Source organism: Thermobia domestica, chromosome 9 (assembly GCF_964235325.1).
Source record: "Thermobia domestica chromosome 9, izTheDome1.hap1.1, whole genome shotgun sequence".
Taxonomy (NCBI): Eukaryota; Metazoa; Arthropoda; class Insecta; order Zygentoma; family Lepismatidae; genus Thermobia; species Thermobia domestica.
In genome coordinates this window covers 123,058,494-123,078,588 of record NC_137462.1, presented here as the reverse complement: position 1 = coordinate 123,078,588, position 20,095 = coordinate 123,058,494, and the positions used below count along the sequence as shown (strand labels likewise).

Here is a 20,095-nt window from a genome sequence, read left to right as displayed (position 1 = left end):
GGCAAAATATCCTCAATTAAATCGATTTTAGAAAGCAAAATTAAAGAAAACTAATATTTTTACAAGATAACTTTCAACTCCCAGTTTTCTATTGCAGACTTACATTTTCATTCTAGCAATGACTCCATGAAAAATCTGAATTACATTAATAGAAAATGCCTTAGTAATCTCAATCCCACACGAATGAAATTTTATACATACACTACATAAAGGCTCTACAATTGCACATGATCACACTCACAGGATTCTACACCTACGGACAGAATATACACCGGCGTGTCAACATACCATATAAGTACGTCATATGCCCACCCCTAGCTTCAATGCAGGCCTGCACTTTTGTGTTGGAGACGATCGTAATGTCGCATGTCACCTTCGGAAATTGCGTCCAATGTTTCTTCCATCTGATTGCGTAGTTGGTCAACGTTTGTCACCGGGATTAAATGCTGGACCAGACGCCACAATACCAATCCAATTCAATCGAGTACCACATATACTCAATGGAGAAAATGCTTGGGTTATCGTGAGGTCTACGGAAGGTGACGAAAGCCTTAAGAGAGAAAAAATTACGTATGTAATACAAGTTGTACGTGGAAGGATACTGTCGTGTTGAAAGAGCACATCACCCTGGTGATGTGCAGGAACGGTTCTGGTGATGCTTTAGATGAGCACTGCACTGGTCAATGTTCCATGTATGAACAGACGCGAACAGTCATTTCAGTCTCACTCCCCACACACTATGGTGCCTTGCTTTAGTGCCATGTACCACTGTTGTATACATAGTGGAAAACGCCACCCCCTCAATCGATGTCGTACCTACAACCATCACCAGCGCTGAGGCAGAGGTACCTACAATCATTCCCAAACAGAATGACGCATTCATCCCTCCAATTTCTTTCGCGACATCGTAACAGGGCTGCACGATGGTAAAGAACGCGGAGAAGTCTGGCGAAAGATACCCGTTTTAACAGTTCTGCATCCACAAAACAGTTGAAGATGGTCCTATCCCAGATGTGATATTGATCCTCTGTGATTCGGCTACCGTGAGGTCTGCGACGGCAGCTCGTCTGATCCGCAACAGGGCTGACGTGCACATGCATCTTCGTCAAATTACTGGAACCAACAGTGATAAGCTGACATTTTTCGTGAAACGTGCTGCGTGATTTTGCGGAATGATTGTCCATGACATGCCCTCGCTCAAATTGCGTTAACACATATGAAAAGCCGTGATTTTTTCATTCTCGGCGGAGTGCGTCTAAAGACACGATCTTTTTATTAAGACGCTTTTCTTGATCCAGCGTCGTCTTCGCGCCCCAGTAAAGGTATTAACCGAACGAACTGAGCTCGTCTATGCCATCTCTTCAATGTTTAAAACCAATTCGACGCACAGTACGATGCGGGAAACATTCAACTACTCTTTTGGCACGCAATCATTTCGTGCTACAAGCTCATGGTTTTAGACGGTCTGTACTCACCTTTTACTACGTCTACAGCGCTACGCTTTTGATCATCGCATGTATCGTTCCCTGCCAATAATTCATGCAAATACGGTATTTCTATGTCACTTTACGTTCACGGTACTGCATTTTGTCGCTTCCAAGTTGAAACACCTTATTTATGAGTTAAGTACAAGTTATAGAACTTTAATCTTTTTTTACAGGAAGCTCATTTTATATAAGACAGCAGGACCGGGGCCGGGGTCTGTTCATTAACTGGTGTTATCAGCGGTAACACTAAAAAATAAAATCACTAGAGTCTATAGTAGTTTATAAAACCTGTAACAATATTTTAAAAGGATATTAACAGAACAGTATTTTCACTTGTTCTTATTGAATGGATTGATATGTGTGTGTCAATAGAGAATGTTGTTACAGGTGACGAGAATTGTAATAATAAATCCGATAGAGAACATTGATTCCTCTCATTCTATGGCTTTGTCACAAGTCAAAACATAATATCTGCTCAGGTGTCCTGTTACTGCTCAGTTGGACGTTAAAATCCATAAAGTTACTAAACTTATCACCGGAGATCCAGTCAGCGCCAGTGTATGTGATTCCAGTTATTAGTGCGCTGCCAGTTAAATAGTCATTTGGTTTCCTCTTGTATGGTAAAAAGAAGTCACCTGCTGTTTTTTGCAATGTGTAAGCAATATTACCAATTCATAGACAACTTTAAATGTATCAATTATGTAACAACACAACTTTTTAGCATGCATATTATGTATTTCCAAAGAGGAGATCTGCAGGTATTCATTAGTTTATGGTTATGGTTTCTGGTTAGGCTAACAATAACTTATTGTCTATGAGTAAAGGTCGGTGACCTGTGTAGTGTTCACGTCATGATCGTGGAGGACAGCGTATTAAGCTTATACTGTTCCCACATATTTTTTTTTATTTCAGTTTAATGCTCCACAATTATGCACCGAGCCTAAGGGGGATTGTGATGATGAGATGAATAAGAGGGATAAAACGGGAAAATCCCGAGAAAATCCACGCACACGATGTCTGTCCCACATAAAACTCTCTTGGTGGGGCTGGGATGAAACCAGGAAACCCACGCACCAGAGGTGAACGCTCAACCAGTGAGCCACTTTGGCTCCTGTTCCCATATCTAATTACAACTAACCTTTTTCGGTAAAACACTTGCTGCTTCACCAAAGTCATGACATGACTTTCGCCTTTCAAGTTGTTCAGTCAGTCTTGTGCAGTATTGTTTCAACATTCTCTCACAAACTTCAAGATTGAGATTTGTTTCCTGCAAAAATGAGTTAAAACGTTAAACAACAATATTAATAGAGTAATAGATTTGTTTTTCAATAAAAGATAGGACATTTATATGCATTTGTTAGTTTATTATTCAGTCGTTGAAAATGTGGTGAAACAAGCGTATTCTCATTTTAAACATCTCCACTGAGCAATTTTAGAAAACTTTCTTAATAAACAACAACTAACTAACTAACTAACTAACTCTATGGCCTATGGAACCCGGAGGTTCAGTGCCGCGTTCACAAAAGCTCTCCACTGACTTCTATCCTTAGCTGATTGCATCCAGTTTCTACTTTGTATTCCTATCTCTGCGAGATCCATCTTAATATTATCCTCCCATCTGCGCCTAGGTCTTCCTAATGGTCGTTTTCCTATGGGTCTACCAGTCAAGACTTTGAAAGAGTTCTTAGAAAGAGTAATAAAGAGTAATAAACAACAACAATAATAATAATAATAATAATAATAATAATAATAATAATAATAATAATAATAATAATAATAATAATAGAAACATTTAAAACACTTAATACATTCATCAAGTTAAGATAAATATATTAGGCACAACTAGTGTTGTGAAGGCCTGGAAAAAACCGGAAATTTTGGGTAGAAAACCAGTTTTTTTACCGTTTTCTTCCCGAGCTTGGAAAAAAAAAACGGAAAATTTGGGAAAAATTGAAATTTTCAAATATTTCACTACATTATGCATTAAAAATCAAAACTGTTTTATATTTACTAGTTTACACTTAAGATCATTGAGTACTTATGTTTCTTGTATTAGAATAGGGAAAATTTGCGCCAGCAAATATATGTGCACCACTCCTTTAAAGTTAGCACCGTGATAGAATGGAGTTATAGCTACAAAAGATATTAAAATATAATCCTAGCTAGATTAATTAGTATAGACACATTTAAATTATCTTAAGCAATCTTATGAAGTTCCCGCTTTATGGCAGGAAAGCGTTACAATAACGGGATCAGAATCATTTTAGTTAATACCGATATGCTAAAATCAAATATGGAGATACGTATCTTCTTTGTGCTGTGTAAAATTTTCAGAAATTTTGAGCGCATTAGAAAAAAATCTTTTGTTCGGAAATATTGGCAAAACCCGGAAAATATAATTTAAAAGCTATTTCTTCGCCTGATGCTAATCTGATTTGCTGTAACGTGTCTGCAGCATATAGTCAATGTATTTCGCTAGCAGAAAAAATATTTAAAGCAACAGGTTTTATTTTACCTGTTAGTTTTCTGATATCTGGTAAAAATTCCTCTTTTCTTATTTGTATATTTTTCGAATAATCCAAAAAGAGAAATTATCTTATTTACATATACACACATACATTGCACAAGTGGTAAATTTGAGTAGCGAGAAATATATTAAAGAATTTAACATGTGAAACTTCCATTCGTTCTTATTAAAGACTACAAAATACTCTGTTCTTCGCACGGGGAGAATACGTTTCATTTTATACATAAAGGGCACCAAAACTGTCACCAATGAACTCCCAAAGACTATGAATTGGACACTAGTACCGGTCATTTTCAATTACTTTTACATGTCACCCTCCCCCTTTTGGAGTACTAATGAGGGTTGAATTTGGATTTAAATTGTATTGGAAGTGTCACTGTTCATATCAGCGACCCGGAAAACTATGACCAATTAATATTGGTCATTTTCGATCGTTTTTGTATATCTACCCCTTCCTCCCCGAAGTTGCGGCGATGAATTTGGATTTAGATGGCATCGGAAGTGCCACTCTTCATCCCAACGACCCCGAAAACTACGAATTCGACACTAATATTGGTCATTTTCGAACATTTTTATATATGCAAGGTGTCTCAAAAGTCGCCTGACATAGGGTAACTCTGTTATTATCAGAGTTACAACAGAATGTAAGAAACAAAATCATATCCAAATATGATGTTTTTAATCTAAAGTGAAGGATTTTTTTAAATCGGACCAGCCGTTTGGACTGTACACTCTTTATGCGCCCAATGAAAATGCCACGTTGCCATTTATCTGGACCCACAACATGAGTGAATGAAGTTACTGCCTTTTACGCAAACATGTCGATGGCCAGCCCCCGTTTCAAACAGTAATTTAATTTATTTATGTTATGGGTCCAGATAAATGGCAACGTTGCATTTTCATTTAACATTGGGGGCATAAAGAGTGTACAGCCCCAACGCCTCGTCCGATTTAAAAAAAAAAATCCTTCACTTTAAATTGAAACATCATATTTAGAGATATTTTTTCCTCTTACATTTTGTTGTAACTTTCATAATAACGTGAGTTACCCTATGTCAGGAGACTTTTGAGATACCTTTTATATATATATATCCTTCTCCCCGCCCCCAAGTTACGGCGTTGAATTTGGATTTAAGAAGTGTTACTCTTCATCTCAGCGACCCTAAAAACTACGGATTCCACACTAATATAGGTCATTTTCGATCAGTTTTATATGATTTAAACGGCATCGGAAATGTCAGCAACCCCGAAATCTATGGATTCGACAATAATATAGATCATCTTTTATATATGTCCCTCCCTTCTTTTAACTTGTACCTTCAAAGTGAAATGAGAGAAACTATGCCAGGCCCAAACTTTATCTAAGTTGAAATTTTTTATTGAGATCGGTCTCGTGGTTCAAGAGTTGTTACATATATAGGCACTTTTATTATTATATATAGATAATTTGTCGCACTAGAAAAGAAGTACGTGTTTACATACAAAATTTTGTAAAGTTGATATAAAAGTTATTAAATAACAGTAATTATATCTTTTAGTGCATGAGTATTAGTGAAATTTGCATACTGCTCTCTCTTTTAAGAAGGAATTTTGTTAAAATTAATAAAATTTCACCAGATCAAAGAGCACATTAAGAACTCAGTTTCATTCAAGAGCCCTATTTGTTGCAATAGAAACGCTTCATGGTAGATGTGTGTGCAACTATAAGTTCAGTAATTAATGCACAACCAAGAATAAAAAGCCAATAAGCACTAAGAATAATTACAACAGTTTTATTTTCCAATGCTTCTTTTTTAAGTATTCGCACATTTTTCACGCGTTCGAGAAAAAACGGTTTTATTAGTAATAAAATGAATCTAATACAAAGATTTTTGTTTTTTTTTTCTCCAATTTTTCCAAATTTTCCGGAAAGAAACCGGAAAAAATGTTTTTTTTTACTAACAGGTTCAAAATTTCCGGAAATTTCACAACACTAGGCACAACTATCTTATCTATATAATCATTTTACGGGTTATATTAAGGGTTGAATGCTCATTACAACTGAACTGAAGTAAACTAAGCAGAATCTATTTCATAATGAAAATTCTCTCTAAACATTCAATCCTTTGCCAAATACCAGACTAAAGCAACAGACCTGAACTTCAAAACTCTATTATTTATCTACTTCTCAAACGACATTTGTTTCTTCCAAGAAAGTTACTTCTCGTATAGACTCGTTGCTGAAAAGGGTTGAGTTGAGTTGATTTTAGTTTAGCGTCCCTTTCAGCAGCGAGGCTATATGAGACGTGGACCTACTGATTAACGTGGAATCCGAACCACATGAGCTCCCGCCGGGAATTGAACCCGAATCTCCCACGCCAAAGGCGCGTACGCTAACCGCTTAGCCACGAGGGAGCTCTCGTTGCTGAAAAGGGTTGCTAACCTTCAAAAAATAAACAGACAAACATTTGACTCTTTGTGTCTGCGCTGGCCGCTAATGCTCTTTTAACAGTTTTAGTTCTGATAACGAAGTTGGTTTAATGTATAACTGCATTCCACTTCTATATTATATCAACACAAAATAATCTTTAACGAGCAGTACTGGTAAATTTATAATACTTGACTACCAGAAAGTACCATTCATTTTCGCTTCTCCATTCTTTTTTGACTTTGATATCCTTAGTAAACAACACATTTGTAGAGGAATGTTCAAAAGAATACTATCTCGCTTTTAAAAGGTTCTCCACGCAACCAAAACTTTGATATATATATAAAATAGGTTTACAACGAAGTCGATAAAGTTTATATGCCATTGTTTGCTGCAATCCTTTTTACGAATAAAACCATAAAACTTTCGGTCATAAACCATGAATCCAGAAACGTGACTACAGTGGTTTACCTTTTGAACATGACTGTACATTACTTGCGTTAAGCAGACAGTTCTTTATTTATTAGCTAATGACAATAAACTGATCTGGTACTATTACCAATTCTGCAGATGTTATAATGTGACACAAAACCTACTTACAAGTTTAAGAAATTTTCTCTGCAACAAAGTTATTAATTTGACGAAACATATGCGACACATTATATCTATATACACTCATGTCCAAAATGATTGTTGCATATCTATAACTGTCTTCTTGTAAGAATATAATTTGATAATGATTTTGATGGGTATTTTTAATACTGATACTATGTGTACAATCGGGAAATGCATCGGATTCGGATGTCAACGATAGCATTGCTAAGTGGTCATCTATAGTGGGATCAGATCCTCCTGATCTTGATAAGAGAGGACTACTATCCTCTTATAAATCATCACTTTTCAGCTCTTCCGATAACCCAGAAGATAAGGCCAGACTCCTAGCTACATCATCTCCAGAAACAGGCGCTTGGCTCCATGCTATCCCGTCACCTTCTTTAGAATTACATCTTCGCAATGACAGTTTTCGAATTGCCAGTGCACTGCGTTTGGGAGCAGATGTTTGCGAACAACACAGATGTCCTGCCTGTAGAAGTGTCGTAAACAAGAAGGGCCCTTCATGGACTCTCCTGTGCCAATAGTGCGGGTAGACATTCACGCCACTCCAGCGTCAACGACATTATCATGAGGGCACTAATTTCAGCAAGTGTTCCTTTTATATGTGAACCGTTGGAATGCAGTCGTGCAGACGGCAAGAGGCCAGATGGAATGACCCTAATACCGTGGAAGAAAGGAAAAGCACTTCTATGGGATTTTACTTGTTCCGACACCTTCGCCCCTTCAAATCTACATTCTTCCTCAGCACAAGTTGGCAACGTGGCTTCTCGCCGGGAAACAGAAAAACGCAAGAAGTACAGCAATTTACTCGACAAATATCATTTTGTCACTATAGCTATCGAATCAGGTGGTTCATGGGGTCCCGAAGGCCTTAACTTTATAAAAGAAGTCGGTCACCGCATTTATTTATCACCAGGAGACGCTAAAGCAACCTCTTTTCTACTACAACGCATCAGTATGGCAGTACAAAGAGGGAACGTTGCCTCAGTTTTGGGAACGCTACCCTCTGGTAAGAAACTGGAGGAGATCTTTTTTCTGTAATCTCGGCAAAAGTTTGAAAATGCTGTTGCAAAGCTTATCACAATAACGTATATTAATAAATAATTATATTTTAATATTCTGTAAAATATAAATTTTACACTGTATTTGCGTTTTAGGCTTTTTTATTAAACGTACTTAAGACAAAAAAAATCAGGAAATGTATATTTATGGTAAATTTTATAGGAAAAGAATTATAAATAAAGGATTTTCATATTTATAATTATGAAAATTAGAATGAGTAAAACAAAATGTTACTAAATGGACAAGAAAGTTTTATTTTGATTTTATTGTTCTTATTTACTGCTCTTTTGACATGAAATTTGTCACATACATTTCTTTGCCGATTATACACAAATTAACATTATAAGAAATACCGGGTGAATTCGTTATCAAATTATATTCCTACAACAACATATTTATAGACATGCGACAATAATTTTGGACATGAGTGTACCTGCAGGTTTAAATCAGTTTATTAGAATAATTCCAAATCATTGGAGAATAAATGAAATGAAATCTTTGAGTTTAACGTCTCACCATTATTCCTGTTAGGCTACAGGAGACGATGATTAAAGGAAATGAATGATGATGGAAGAATTGGTGGAATGAGAAAGTGCATCAGGGAAAGGGAGTATCCCGAGAAAACTCACGAGCATGTTGTCCAGTAAAAACTTGCTTGGGCGGGGATCGAACCAGGGATCCCATGCACTAGAGGTAAGCGCTCTACCACTGAGCTACCGTGCCCCCTATGATTGGAAGAGCTAAAGTTGCCTAGGCAACGTGAAATTTTTGCCATTTTAACGGATATTCTTTAGAAAGTCGTACCACATTTTGAGACAAGACTGCGTGAAATCATTGAAGTTGAGAGAAAACATATCGTGAAAATGTTGCAATGAAAAATGGCAAGATATGTAGTCATAAGTAAAATTTAAATGAGAATTTCATATCTATTCATTTAGTAGTTATTTACAATTTCCACCATCCTTCGTAGGAAGGCCAATTGGATTGGACACATTTTGCGAAAAAAATGTCTTCTTCATAACGCCATAGAAGGAAAGATGGAAGGGAAGCGTGGAATAGGGAGAAGAAGAACACAATTGATCGATGATTTGAAAAATAGAAGAAAATATTGAGAGTTAAAAGAGGAAGCTGAAGATCGAGAAACATGGAAGAAACATTTCCAGGCCCAAAATCTAAAACTGAAAAAAAAAAAAAAAAAAAAAAAAATCCTCATTAGTCCCAGGACCTGCCAAAAGGCAGAATACTTAATAATAATAAATTAGGTTTTGCGCCACATATTATGTGATAAAAAAAACACGTGCATGCATTTATGACATGATTGGCAGTATACTGCTAATTAGTTGCCTCTACTAATATTAAAGAACAGAAATAAAGTACCTTAAGGACAGTCCATACGTCATTTAGCTTTCTCTCAACAGAAGGATCTGCCAGAAAGTCACCTGGTGAACGTTGTTTCAGAGATGGCAATATTTCATTTGAAGATTCCGAACCTTCAGATTCAGGGGACGATGCTACACTTAAATTGTATTTCTTCATGGCATCCAGAATGCAGTACCCTCAAATTAAAACTCTCCTCGTTCAACCTGTGTAAGTAAATTAAAATACAGATAAATTAATACAGAATCATTTAATAACTATACTGGTTGTTAATTGCTAGGGAGCCAACAAATTTTCAGCCATATATATATATATATATATATATATATATATATATATATATAACACAATCAGGGTAGCTACACTGTGACCAATATAATTATGAGTACCGATGTTATGTCACCTTTATTTACTAAAAATGGCATTAATTCGCAATAATGCAGACAAATAGGAGGTGTAAAACAACATATGCTGACCACAAAAGAGTGATGAAATGTTATGTCATTTACCATGAATACAAATGGATTATGAATAAATCAGTAAGGTGTATGACCTCCTTGGTCACCAATGTATGCTGCATATCTGCTTACCACACGAGAGAGTTTATGAATTCTAGTCAGAGGCATGTTTATCCTATTCCTCCCTGAGGGCAGTTTACAGTACCTGAAAAGTACTGGATCCCACTGTGGAACACATAATCCAAGAGCATCCCAGAAATGCTAAATGGGATTCAGATTGGTAAATTATGGTGGCCAGTCCATGTGCTGGATATTCTCATGTTCTAGAGTCTCTTTAACTTAAGCGGACCCGTGTGGATGTACGTTGTCAACCATGAATACCGTTCTCTGGTGACGGACGCGGTTGCAAAGATGTGCCGTGATACTTTTTTTTTTTTTTTTTTTTTTTTTTTTTAATTTCCGTCCATACAAGTATAAGACTACTAGTGTAAAATCATTACAAGCGCTTTAACACGGTTAAAACAAGCGAATAAATATAAAAGACTACTGTATTAGATACTATTATCGGCCGATGGATTATATCTGTAGTGTACAAGAGCTGTAATTCATCTTAGACGTATAGCGTTAACACATTCGCTGAGTTACGAGCCACCAGTGGCTCGTGCGATATTTCATTTCTGTGCGGTGCCATTGTATGCATTGTATTACCTCTGTGCGTTTCTGGTATTTTCGTTTGTACAGATTTTTAACATCACTAGCATCCATGTGCTAACCTTCAACAAGACACACGCTGACTCGTATAAACTCGGTTCTACACTGCCGCAGAGAATGTGTTTTAATAGTGTTAAACCATAACACATGTTATAAGAATCTGAATCACTGCAAAAACCCACTTTGTTCACTACCATTGCTTACGCGCATAGGTCCTACCTACTATCGTTGACTTTCCTGCTCGGACTTCGGATGCACCTCTATTCTGACTCTGTTTGATAGCATTCATTCTTTCTAATGGCCACACACAAGTTGCTTTGTTTCTTACATTAGAGTTTCTATGATGGTATATATATCTGGACTTTGCATTTACGCAAGAATTTATTTATTTATTTGCCAAAGTTCCAGATACAGCAAGGTAGCCATTTTACACTGAAACTATATAACATAGAATATAAAATTAACAATAACAAGTGTAAACAAAAAGCTATATAAAGGTACATAAGTGTAGCAATAACAAATTAAAAGAAAACTAAGGTTCTATAAGTGTAGCAATAATTTCCCGTCGGAACACATTCTCAGATTTAAAACGGTACGTGACGTTTGGGCGCGGACGTTTGGGCCTCGCCGTTTGGGCACTGGACGTTTGGGCGCGAAGCCATTTGGGCGCCAGACGTTTGGGCGCGAGTTAAATTAAAAAGTCATTATGTTAAGCGCTGAGTACTAAGTTCGAATCAAGATATCACAAGGTGTCTACTGTAGTGGAAGTCCTTGAATTATTCTGGATTTTGTTTTACATACTAGAAATACTGGAATTTCAAAATTCTAAAAAAAGAATTGACAATTAAATTTTGTAAATTTAAGTTTCAACCAAAGTTAAGTGTGCTTTTTAATTGATAACTTTTTAAGCCAAAGGTAAGTAGACCAGACTACATATGATTCACTGCATTACATACATAGTGAGCCTATTCCATTAAAAAAACTTAAAGCAGGCCTTCTACTGTAGTTATGCAATAAGTGTGAATGTCAAACATATTTCTAGTGGCTAAATGACCAATATATGTATACTTAACTATTATTTTTCACTTTGAAATCGTTCTTTTTTCCTTTCGCCACTTTCTTTAATGCAGATTAAATGCTTACAATGAGACGAAAAAAAATGTGTTACGTTTTGATTTTTATATTGGAATGTTAATAAAAAAAAAAAAAAGTGATACCAGAAATACGACATACTACAGTTCCTAAACTCAATGTCTTAGACACCCTCTATGCGAAATATCTTTCCCTCAACTCGATTAGGATTTAGGATTTTTAGATTTCTGGGCTCTCGGCATCTAAGGCCATTTAGCCCGTCACGTTTGAGGGAGCACACTATCCGGGGAAAGGGAAGGAAGAAAGGATTGGGGAAGGAAGGAAGCGGCCTGGACCTATAAATTAGTTACCACACCCTCATTTGCCTGGTGTGAATGAGGAAAACCTCATTCAGGGTGGCTGACCTGAAAGAGCATGTTACACTTTTTCGACCGAGTGTCCCAACCGGGAATCGAACCCGGGATCGCTCGCACCGAAGGCGAGAGTGCTAGCGACTACGCTGAAAGCGCGGTAGTTCTTTATTGGACTTAAGGAAGAGAAGAGTATGGCAAACGTAATACGAAAGAAAACAAATTTTAATATTCATAAATATGTAATTATTAACTTTTTAGAAAAATCTAAAAATTAAATCAATATGTTTTAATTAACATTAAGAAAATTAACAGTTCGTTTGATTCCTTCATTTCCTAGCTTTCTTATATAATACAAAAATTAGATCAGAAGTACAAGAATCCTGAATAAGCGAAAAATCAATCCATGATGAGGTTAGGCAACAAATGCCACAAACGCATTGAACTATTTAATTTAGATGAATAAATCAGATAGAAAATATGCAGATAAATGAGGTGAGATAAAGATAGAAGTTTAGGAAATGTATATATATCTTGATTCGCGCTTAGTTTTCAGTGTCTAGCTTACTTTATATGTCGTAAATTGTGATTTTTACTATGTACCTCGCGCCCAAACATCTGGCGCCTAAACGGCTTTGAGCCCAAACGTCCGGCGCCCAAACAACAGCGCCAAAATGTCTGCGCCCAAACGTCCTGTCCCGATTTAAAAATATCCACGTCAGAAACAATGGAGTTAAATTCAGAAGCCAGTCTATGGAACAAAGAACGCTGAATAAGTAATAATCGAGGCATGTTGCAATGAAGTAGTTCACTATTTCTAGTTCTTCTTGCAGGTACCCGAATATTAAATTTAGAGATTAGTTCTTCAATTCTAAGTTTCCCATTTAGAATTCTATGAAGAAACATCATATCAAGTAGCATGCAACGAGTTGAAGGTGTACGGATGCCAAGAACAGTCAACAATTCAGGTTTACTTAAACAGCGTACAGAAGGTATTCTTCTCCTGGCAATGGCAAGAAAGAAATTTAGAACTGAGTCAATGCGAGAGAGATTTCATACTCTACCCATACTCCAAATGGTGGAACAGTACTCTATTTTGGTTGAAATAAACGTTTTATAGAATACACTTAAGGCTGTAAGATTCCTAATCTCTGTAAACCTGTACAGGAGACCTAATAATAGCATAGCACTCTTGGTCATGGCAGCAATGTGATCAGTAAACAGAAGTCTTTCGTCGAACACAACCCCGAGATCCTTCTGAGATGAGACCTTAGCGATAGGATCATCTCCAATGAAGTACGTAGAAGGGGTTTTTTTTTTTTTTTTTTTTTTTAATGAAAATGTAATAGTAGAAGATTTTAAGGGATTTACTTTCAGATTCCACATGCTACACCAGTCCAGAAGATCTGAGGTTTTTTTTTTTTTTTTTTTTTTTTTTTTTTTTTTTTTTTTTTTTTTTCAGTTCAATCACATCCTGAGCTGTCCTAATTTCTCGAAATAATTTGCAGTCATCAGCAAAAAGAATTTTGGTGTCAGATAATTTAAGATAAGACGGGAGATCATCTATGAAGAGAAGAAAAAGAAGTGGGCCCAGAACACTATACTCGCCGCGACCTTATTCTGATAGCCGAGATACGCAACTTCAATTCGGGCGACTCCGCGCATGTTACCTAGTTCTTCACGTTACACACGTAAAACATTACTTAGGAGATCAATTCAAAGAGCTAATTGAGTTCAAGTATATAAAAATGTTAATATAGAAACAATATTTAAAATAAAAGGTACTAGATTTATTAGTAACGGGTTATGAAAATGACGTCACGACTCAGAATCGGAAACAGAGAAGGAAAGAAAAAAGTGAAAAGCCGGTAGCTAAGATGCGAATCTCTTGCAAGTGTTGCAAGATTATAAACTTGAAAAATCTTTTATCAAAAACAGAAGACCAGTAAAATTAGTTAATTGATCAATGTTAGAAATCGTCCACAATGGATAGGAAATGGCTTAATATTTTTATATGATACATAAATTAAATAGAGTTGCTACCCCGTAAGAAACTTCTATGCCTGCTGATAAATGAAACAAAAGAAAGAACGGGACTCACATGTAACTTCTGCAATTTTTGTGCAGGGAGTAACACTGCTCTGCCAAATATCGTCTTCGCGCTTGCGTTAGTGTGGGTACGTGGGTGTAGTGAAACTGAAACCATGGAGAGTGTTAAGCGCGAAATTGAAATCATGAATGAATCCGAATTATCTTCTCAGTATTATCGCAAACATGAGGAAGGGAAACCTCTTTAAAGTCAAGCAAAGTAAATTGTCAACAATGTGTACTCTCGACTAACAAGTAAGAGAAAAATACGGAGACAAAACTGTTGATATGATTGTTGCCGGTTCGCAGCTGGTTTACTCATTGCTAACGTAGAGTTGCTATGTTTTGAGAAAAAAAAATCGTATTGTTAATTTATTATGTGGGAGGGTGGCTGCTTGTGTGTTTCTGTTTATGATTGACCTTTTCCAGGTAGATATATGAGAGTAACTTTATTTCTTATCCTCTCTTACGTTAATCAATTGAAATGAATAATCAAAATAGTTTTCATGCTCTCGAGTTTTAATTGTGAAGATTGCAAATACATCACGTGCGAATTTCCAATACATTTATTACTATTGTCGTGTCTTCATGAATTATTAAAAACAAATAAACCAAGGAACATTTTTCGTAGCGGCAGGAAAAGAACGAGAAATCACCGCTCCACGCATATCAGCTGAGACCCAGAGCAGCGCCAGTTGAAACCCTGGTGAATGAGAACCCAACCAAAACACACACACACACACACATACAAAGGCTTTCCTGCGAAAAGGTTCGCGCGGCAACATGTATTAATGCGCTTGTGATTCGGCTCTCAAGTTAACATTGCGTTTAGTATACCCTGGGGAACATCAGAGAGAACAGGAACAAAATTCGAAGCAGATCCAGAGAGAACAACACGTTGTTCATGTTCAGTGAGATAGTCTCGTAACAATGAGGTTGCCGTAAATATTAAATCTATTTGCTAGTTTATGAAGAAGAAGCTTCAATTACAATTTCTTAGTAATTACTTCTGGTGGCCCCATTGAACTTCACCTACGTTATGTGGGCTATTGTATCGCCCAGTGTAAATCTTTTGGAGAATAATAAGGAGGAAATTAGTAAAACAATTATTTCGAGGATTTATCTATTTGCATAAATACAAATATATGTATACTTTTATTATGTATAAATTAACTGCAAACAAGTTCTAAAAGTACTGGGCATCTTTTGGGAGTAATGTTTATTCTTGGAGTAGGGCACATATTAAGAATATGAAAAAAAATGCTAGGGTTTGTTTTCTGGTTAGGTGTTATTTTCAGTTCCCTACCAAGTAGTCGTCCAAATATATGAAAAATAAGTAAAATGTACAGAAAACAAATGATGAAATCATGAAATTCATACAAACTATATAAAAAAAAAAACTTTAGTGTTATATTGACATACTAAAAGCTGCGTCTTGTTAATTTAGTACCATTTTAAGTGAGACAGGCTGATGTTAGACATTAGGATGTAATGAGGCAATTAGATCCCCGTATAGAAAGATGGCAGGAACAAAAATTACTATGTTTAGAGGAGAGATACGGATAATTCAAATTGAATAGAAAGTGTAGTAAATGTAGGAAGGCTTAAAAATAGAGAAAAACACATATTTAAAACTGGCCATCGCGGTGATGGTGTGAATGCAATTGCAGACAATGTATTCTGCAAGCATCTAACCGAACTCAGCCTAGTGCTTTTAACAAAATTCTTGTTTACTCACCATTACTAACGCGCCTCTCTACAAACGTACCTCCAGATGGGCCCACCCCCTCTGCCCTGACCTAACTCAGATAGTATTCGTGCTTTAGTGGCCATCTAGCACAGGTTGGGTCTTACATTTTTCTTGCATACGTTTAGACGCAGTATTTAATCGCAAAATAGTAAAGCATTCTTAAATGAATCTACACAGAGGAATGAAATTCCTTTCTTGAGAAACACTTCCTATGGAAGTGAATTTCCTGTTAAATGACCCAAGTTTTAACGCTTTTAAGCCTGAATATATTGCACTTACTCTGCAGCACAAAGGTAATTATTTTCAAGGGAACAGAATCAAGGAATAATTTTATTTATTCTTGTTCAAGGGAGGATGAAGTTGTTGAGCCCAAACTTAAGCAGACGTGTTAAAGACGATTGTCGAATAATAAATTGTAACTACAGATTTTCTGAATCCCGCTATTCAGGCACTAATACTCCGGACTGTTCCTCAGAACATTCTCTATTCATATTTTCCTTTCATTAAATTACGAGTCTATGAAGTAGTGTAAAAAGAAAAATACCTTCGGCATATATTCGTTAAAGGACGAACGACGAACTAATATTCACTCCTACTTCAATATCCGCCACGAAAATAAACACTCTTGTTAACGAAACGAAACGATTGAATAGCACAGAAATGAACACGCACGAAAAAGTATTTAAAACAATAGCGTCAGTAAATAATTGCCAAACTATAACACCGGTCAAACCACGCCACCATAGATGTAAACAAACACTGTTGCCAGGTAACATCTTTCGTCTGGAAGACAGTGTTGGGCAAAATCAATTGAAATCAATTGCAATTGATCAATCAATTGAAAGTAATTGCTCTGAAAATCAATTGCAATTGATTTCAATTTGTAATTGACAATTAATTTCAATTGCAATTGAATTCAATCATAAAATTTGCAAGTAAATTTTCGTCAATTGTTAATTGTTAATTGGTCACCAGGCAATTGAAACTTTCAATTGTTAATTGTCAATTGCAAAGGGTGCAATTGAAACATTCAATTGTTAATTGCAATTGACAATTGAAACTTGTAATTGTTAATTGTAATTGTTAATTGCAATTGAAATCAGCAATTAAAACTGAAGATAAGAAGATGTGTGTATATTGTATTGTCCACTTGTTACTGTTTTACATATTTCAAATAAGGTACTTATAAGAAATGCTGGATACCTACCATCCCTTTCCCCCCCTGGGAAGAAAACCGTGAAACTAAGTATTTTTTTAAATATATTATGTTTATGGTTCTATCCCCCTCGAAAGAACTCTATATGCCCGTCATGCATACAATAGGAATGAGCACGAGCGAGTTCGAGCGAGTTTTCTTTAAAACTCGACTCGACTCGAAGCAGACATCTTTGAGTTCGACTCGAGACCTCGGCTCGAAAAATTTCCCCCAACTAGACTCGAATTCGGATCGAGTTTCCAGTCGAGTCGAGCCGATACGAGCTAAATCCTTTGTGTAGTTTCAAGTACTACTATCTTCAAGTATCCTATATAGACAATATAATTATCAATGATACTACTACTACTACTATAACTAATTATTATTATAACACCGTGTACCTGTATAAACATGGAATATAGGCGGTTCGTATCGGAATACTAAAAATTAGTTGACTGTCAATCTCGGTAGTCAAGAAATCTTCAGGAGGCAAGGACATCGGTCACGAGGTTCTTGGTTTGAGTTCAGGAGGAGCAAATATTCGGCTCGAGCCAAAAATTGTTAGAAGTTATGGGACTAGAGCCAAACATGTTTAAAACTGCTCGACCCGGGTTTAGGGTTGTCAACGACTCAATCGGCTCGCTCACAGCTCATTAACTTATCGAGCCGAACCGAGCCAACAGCTCATCCAACCGAGCCAGCTCGAGTCGATGGCTCACACGAGCCGAACCGAACCGAGCTGATTGCTTACCCCAACAGAGCCGGTTCGAGCCATTGGCTCAGTTAAGCTGACTCGAACCCAGCCTATGGACTCGTTTCAACGGAGCGGTTCGAGCCATTGGTTCCAATCGAGCCGAGTCGATAACTCGTCTTTACCGAGCCGGTTCAAGCAATTGGCTCAATTGAGCCCAGTCGATGGGTAATCCCAACCAAGCCAGCTCAAGCTGTACGCTCAGTTGAACCGAGCCGGGCCGGTTGACATCACTATCCGGTTGTGCTTCTACTTTGTCTAAAAAATTGGACCGTGCAGTTCTCAGCCTTGATGGTAAGAACTACAAAAAATGATATGAAATCTTTAACTTTACGTCCCACGATTATGCCGGTTAGGCTAAAGGAGACGGTGATGATGAGAAATGAATGAAATGAAGAAAGTGGGAGGAAACGGAAGAACCCCGAGAAAATCCACGAGCACGGTGTTTGTCCCCCACAAAGTCCAAACTGCGCGAGCTGGGATCAAACCAGGTACCTCAAGCACCGGAGGTGAACGCTCTACCACTGACCCACCGCGCCCCCTGGTAAGAACTACAGTATATACTTATATTGGTGCTCACGGCGTCATTAACTTGTTCCACCACCAACGAATTTCGAGGTACTTTGTTTTGCATCTTTTGTGCGTGTTTTGTGTCGCTTTGTGCGCCTATTCCCACATTTTGTGCATCACCGGAAGTGGGTCAAAATCGGCCTACAAATATGGCGGAACAAATTATTGCTCTTCCGCCACCATTGAATTTCGAGGTCGTTTCCTTCACATCGTTTTGTCCCGTTTTGTGCGTCTACTTCCGTTTTGTGCGTCATGGGAAGTGGGTTAAAATGAGTCCCGAAGGTGGGACGAAAATGACCAAGAGTTCCTCCACTATTGAATCTCGAGGTCGTTATGTTCACATCGCGTACCCTTTTGTGCGTCTATTTCGACGTTTTATGCGTCACTGGAAGACGGTCAAAATGGGCCTCAAAAGTGGGACGAAATTGACCCACTGCTCCTCCACTACCGAATTTTGAGGTTCTTCCTTTCGCATCGACTAGTGAATGTTTCGTGCCGTTTCGTGCCCTTATTTCCACGTTTTGCGCGTCACCGGAAGTGGGTCAAAATGGGCTTCCAAGATGGGCCGAAAATGACCAAGAATTCCGCTACTATCGAATTTCGAGGTCGTTAATTTCACATCGCGTACCCTTTTGTGCGCCTATTTCGATGTTTTGTGCGTCACTGGAAGACGGTCAAAATGGGCCTCGAAGGTGGGACGAAAATGACCCACTTCTCCGCCATTACCGAATTTCGAGGTCCTTCCTTTTGCATCGACAATTTTCGTGCTGTTTCGTGCCCCAATTTCCACGTTTTGTGCGTCACCAGAAGTGGGTCAAAATGGGCTTCTAAGATGGGACGAAAATGACCCACTGTTCCGCCACTATCGAATTTCGAGGTCGTTAGTTTCATATCGCGTACCCTTTTGTGCGCGTATTTCAACGTTTTGTGCGTCACTGGAAGACGGTCAAAATGGGCCTCGAATGTGAGACGAAAATGACCCGCTGCTCCGCCACTACCAAATTTTGTGGTCCTTCCTTTCGCATCGACTACTGAATGTTTCGTGCCATTTCGTGCCCTTATTTCCACGTTTTGCGCGTCACCAGAAGTGTGTCAAAATGGGCCTCCAAAGTGTGACCAAAATGACCCATTGTTCCGACACTCGAATTTCTAGGTCGTTTCTTTCGCATCGTTTAGTGTCTATTTTTTTAAAAAAAAGTTTTCTGTACCTACTTCCTCGTCTTGTGCGTCACCGGAAGTGAGTTAAACAGGCCTTTAAAGTGGGAGTTAAATGGCTCACTGTTTCGCCACTATCGAATTTTGGGGTTGGTTCTTTCGCATCGTTTAGTGCCTGTTTTGTACGTTTTGTACGTCACCAGAAGTGTGTCAAAATGGGCTTCCAAACTGTGACGAAAATGACCCACTTCTCCGTCACTACCGAATTTCGTGGTCCTTCCTTTCGCATCGACTAGTGAATGTTTCGTGCCGTTTCGTGCCCTTATTTCCACGTTTTGCGCGTCACCAGAAGTGTGTCAAAATAGGCCTCCAAAGTGTGACGAAAATGACTCACTCCTCCGCCACTACCGAATTTCGAGGTCCTTCCTTTCGCATTGACTAGTGCCTGTTGTGTTACGTTTTGTGCCCCTATTTCCACGTTTTGTTCGTCACCAAAAGTG

At 37.6% G+C, this 20,095-nt stretch overlaps 1 protein-coding gene across 3 annotated transcripts in view; it reads right to left on the bottom strand.

Annotated features, from left to right (window-relative positions):
• LOC145694987 (uncharacterized) overlaps positions 1–16,692 on the bottom strand; it is an 85,738-nt gene extending 69,046 nt beyond the window's left edge. For all 3 annotated transcript variants that reach the window (XM_081771819.1, XM_081771820.1, XM_081771821.1), the window contains exons 1-3: positions 16,469–16,692; positions 9,476–9,681; positions 2,626–2,754 (exon numbers count right to left, since the gene is read on the bottom strand). In XM_081771819.1, the coding sequence (XP_081627945.1) occupies positions 2,626–2,754; positions 9,476–9,634 (288 nt within the window). In that variant the 5' untranslated portion in view covers positions 9,635–9,681; positions 16,469–16,692. The remainder of the gene's footprint in view (positions 1–2,625; positions 2,755–9,475; positions 9,682–16,468) is intronic.
• Positions 16,693–20,095: the final 3,403 nt, after the last annotated feature.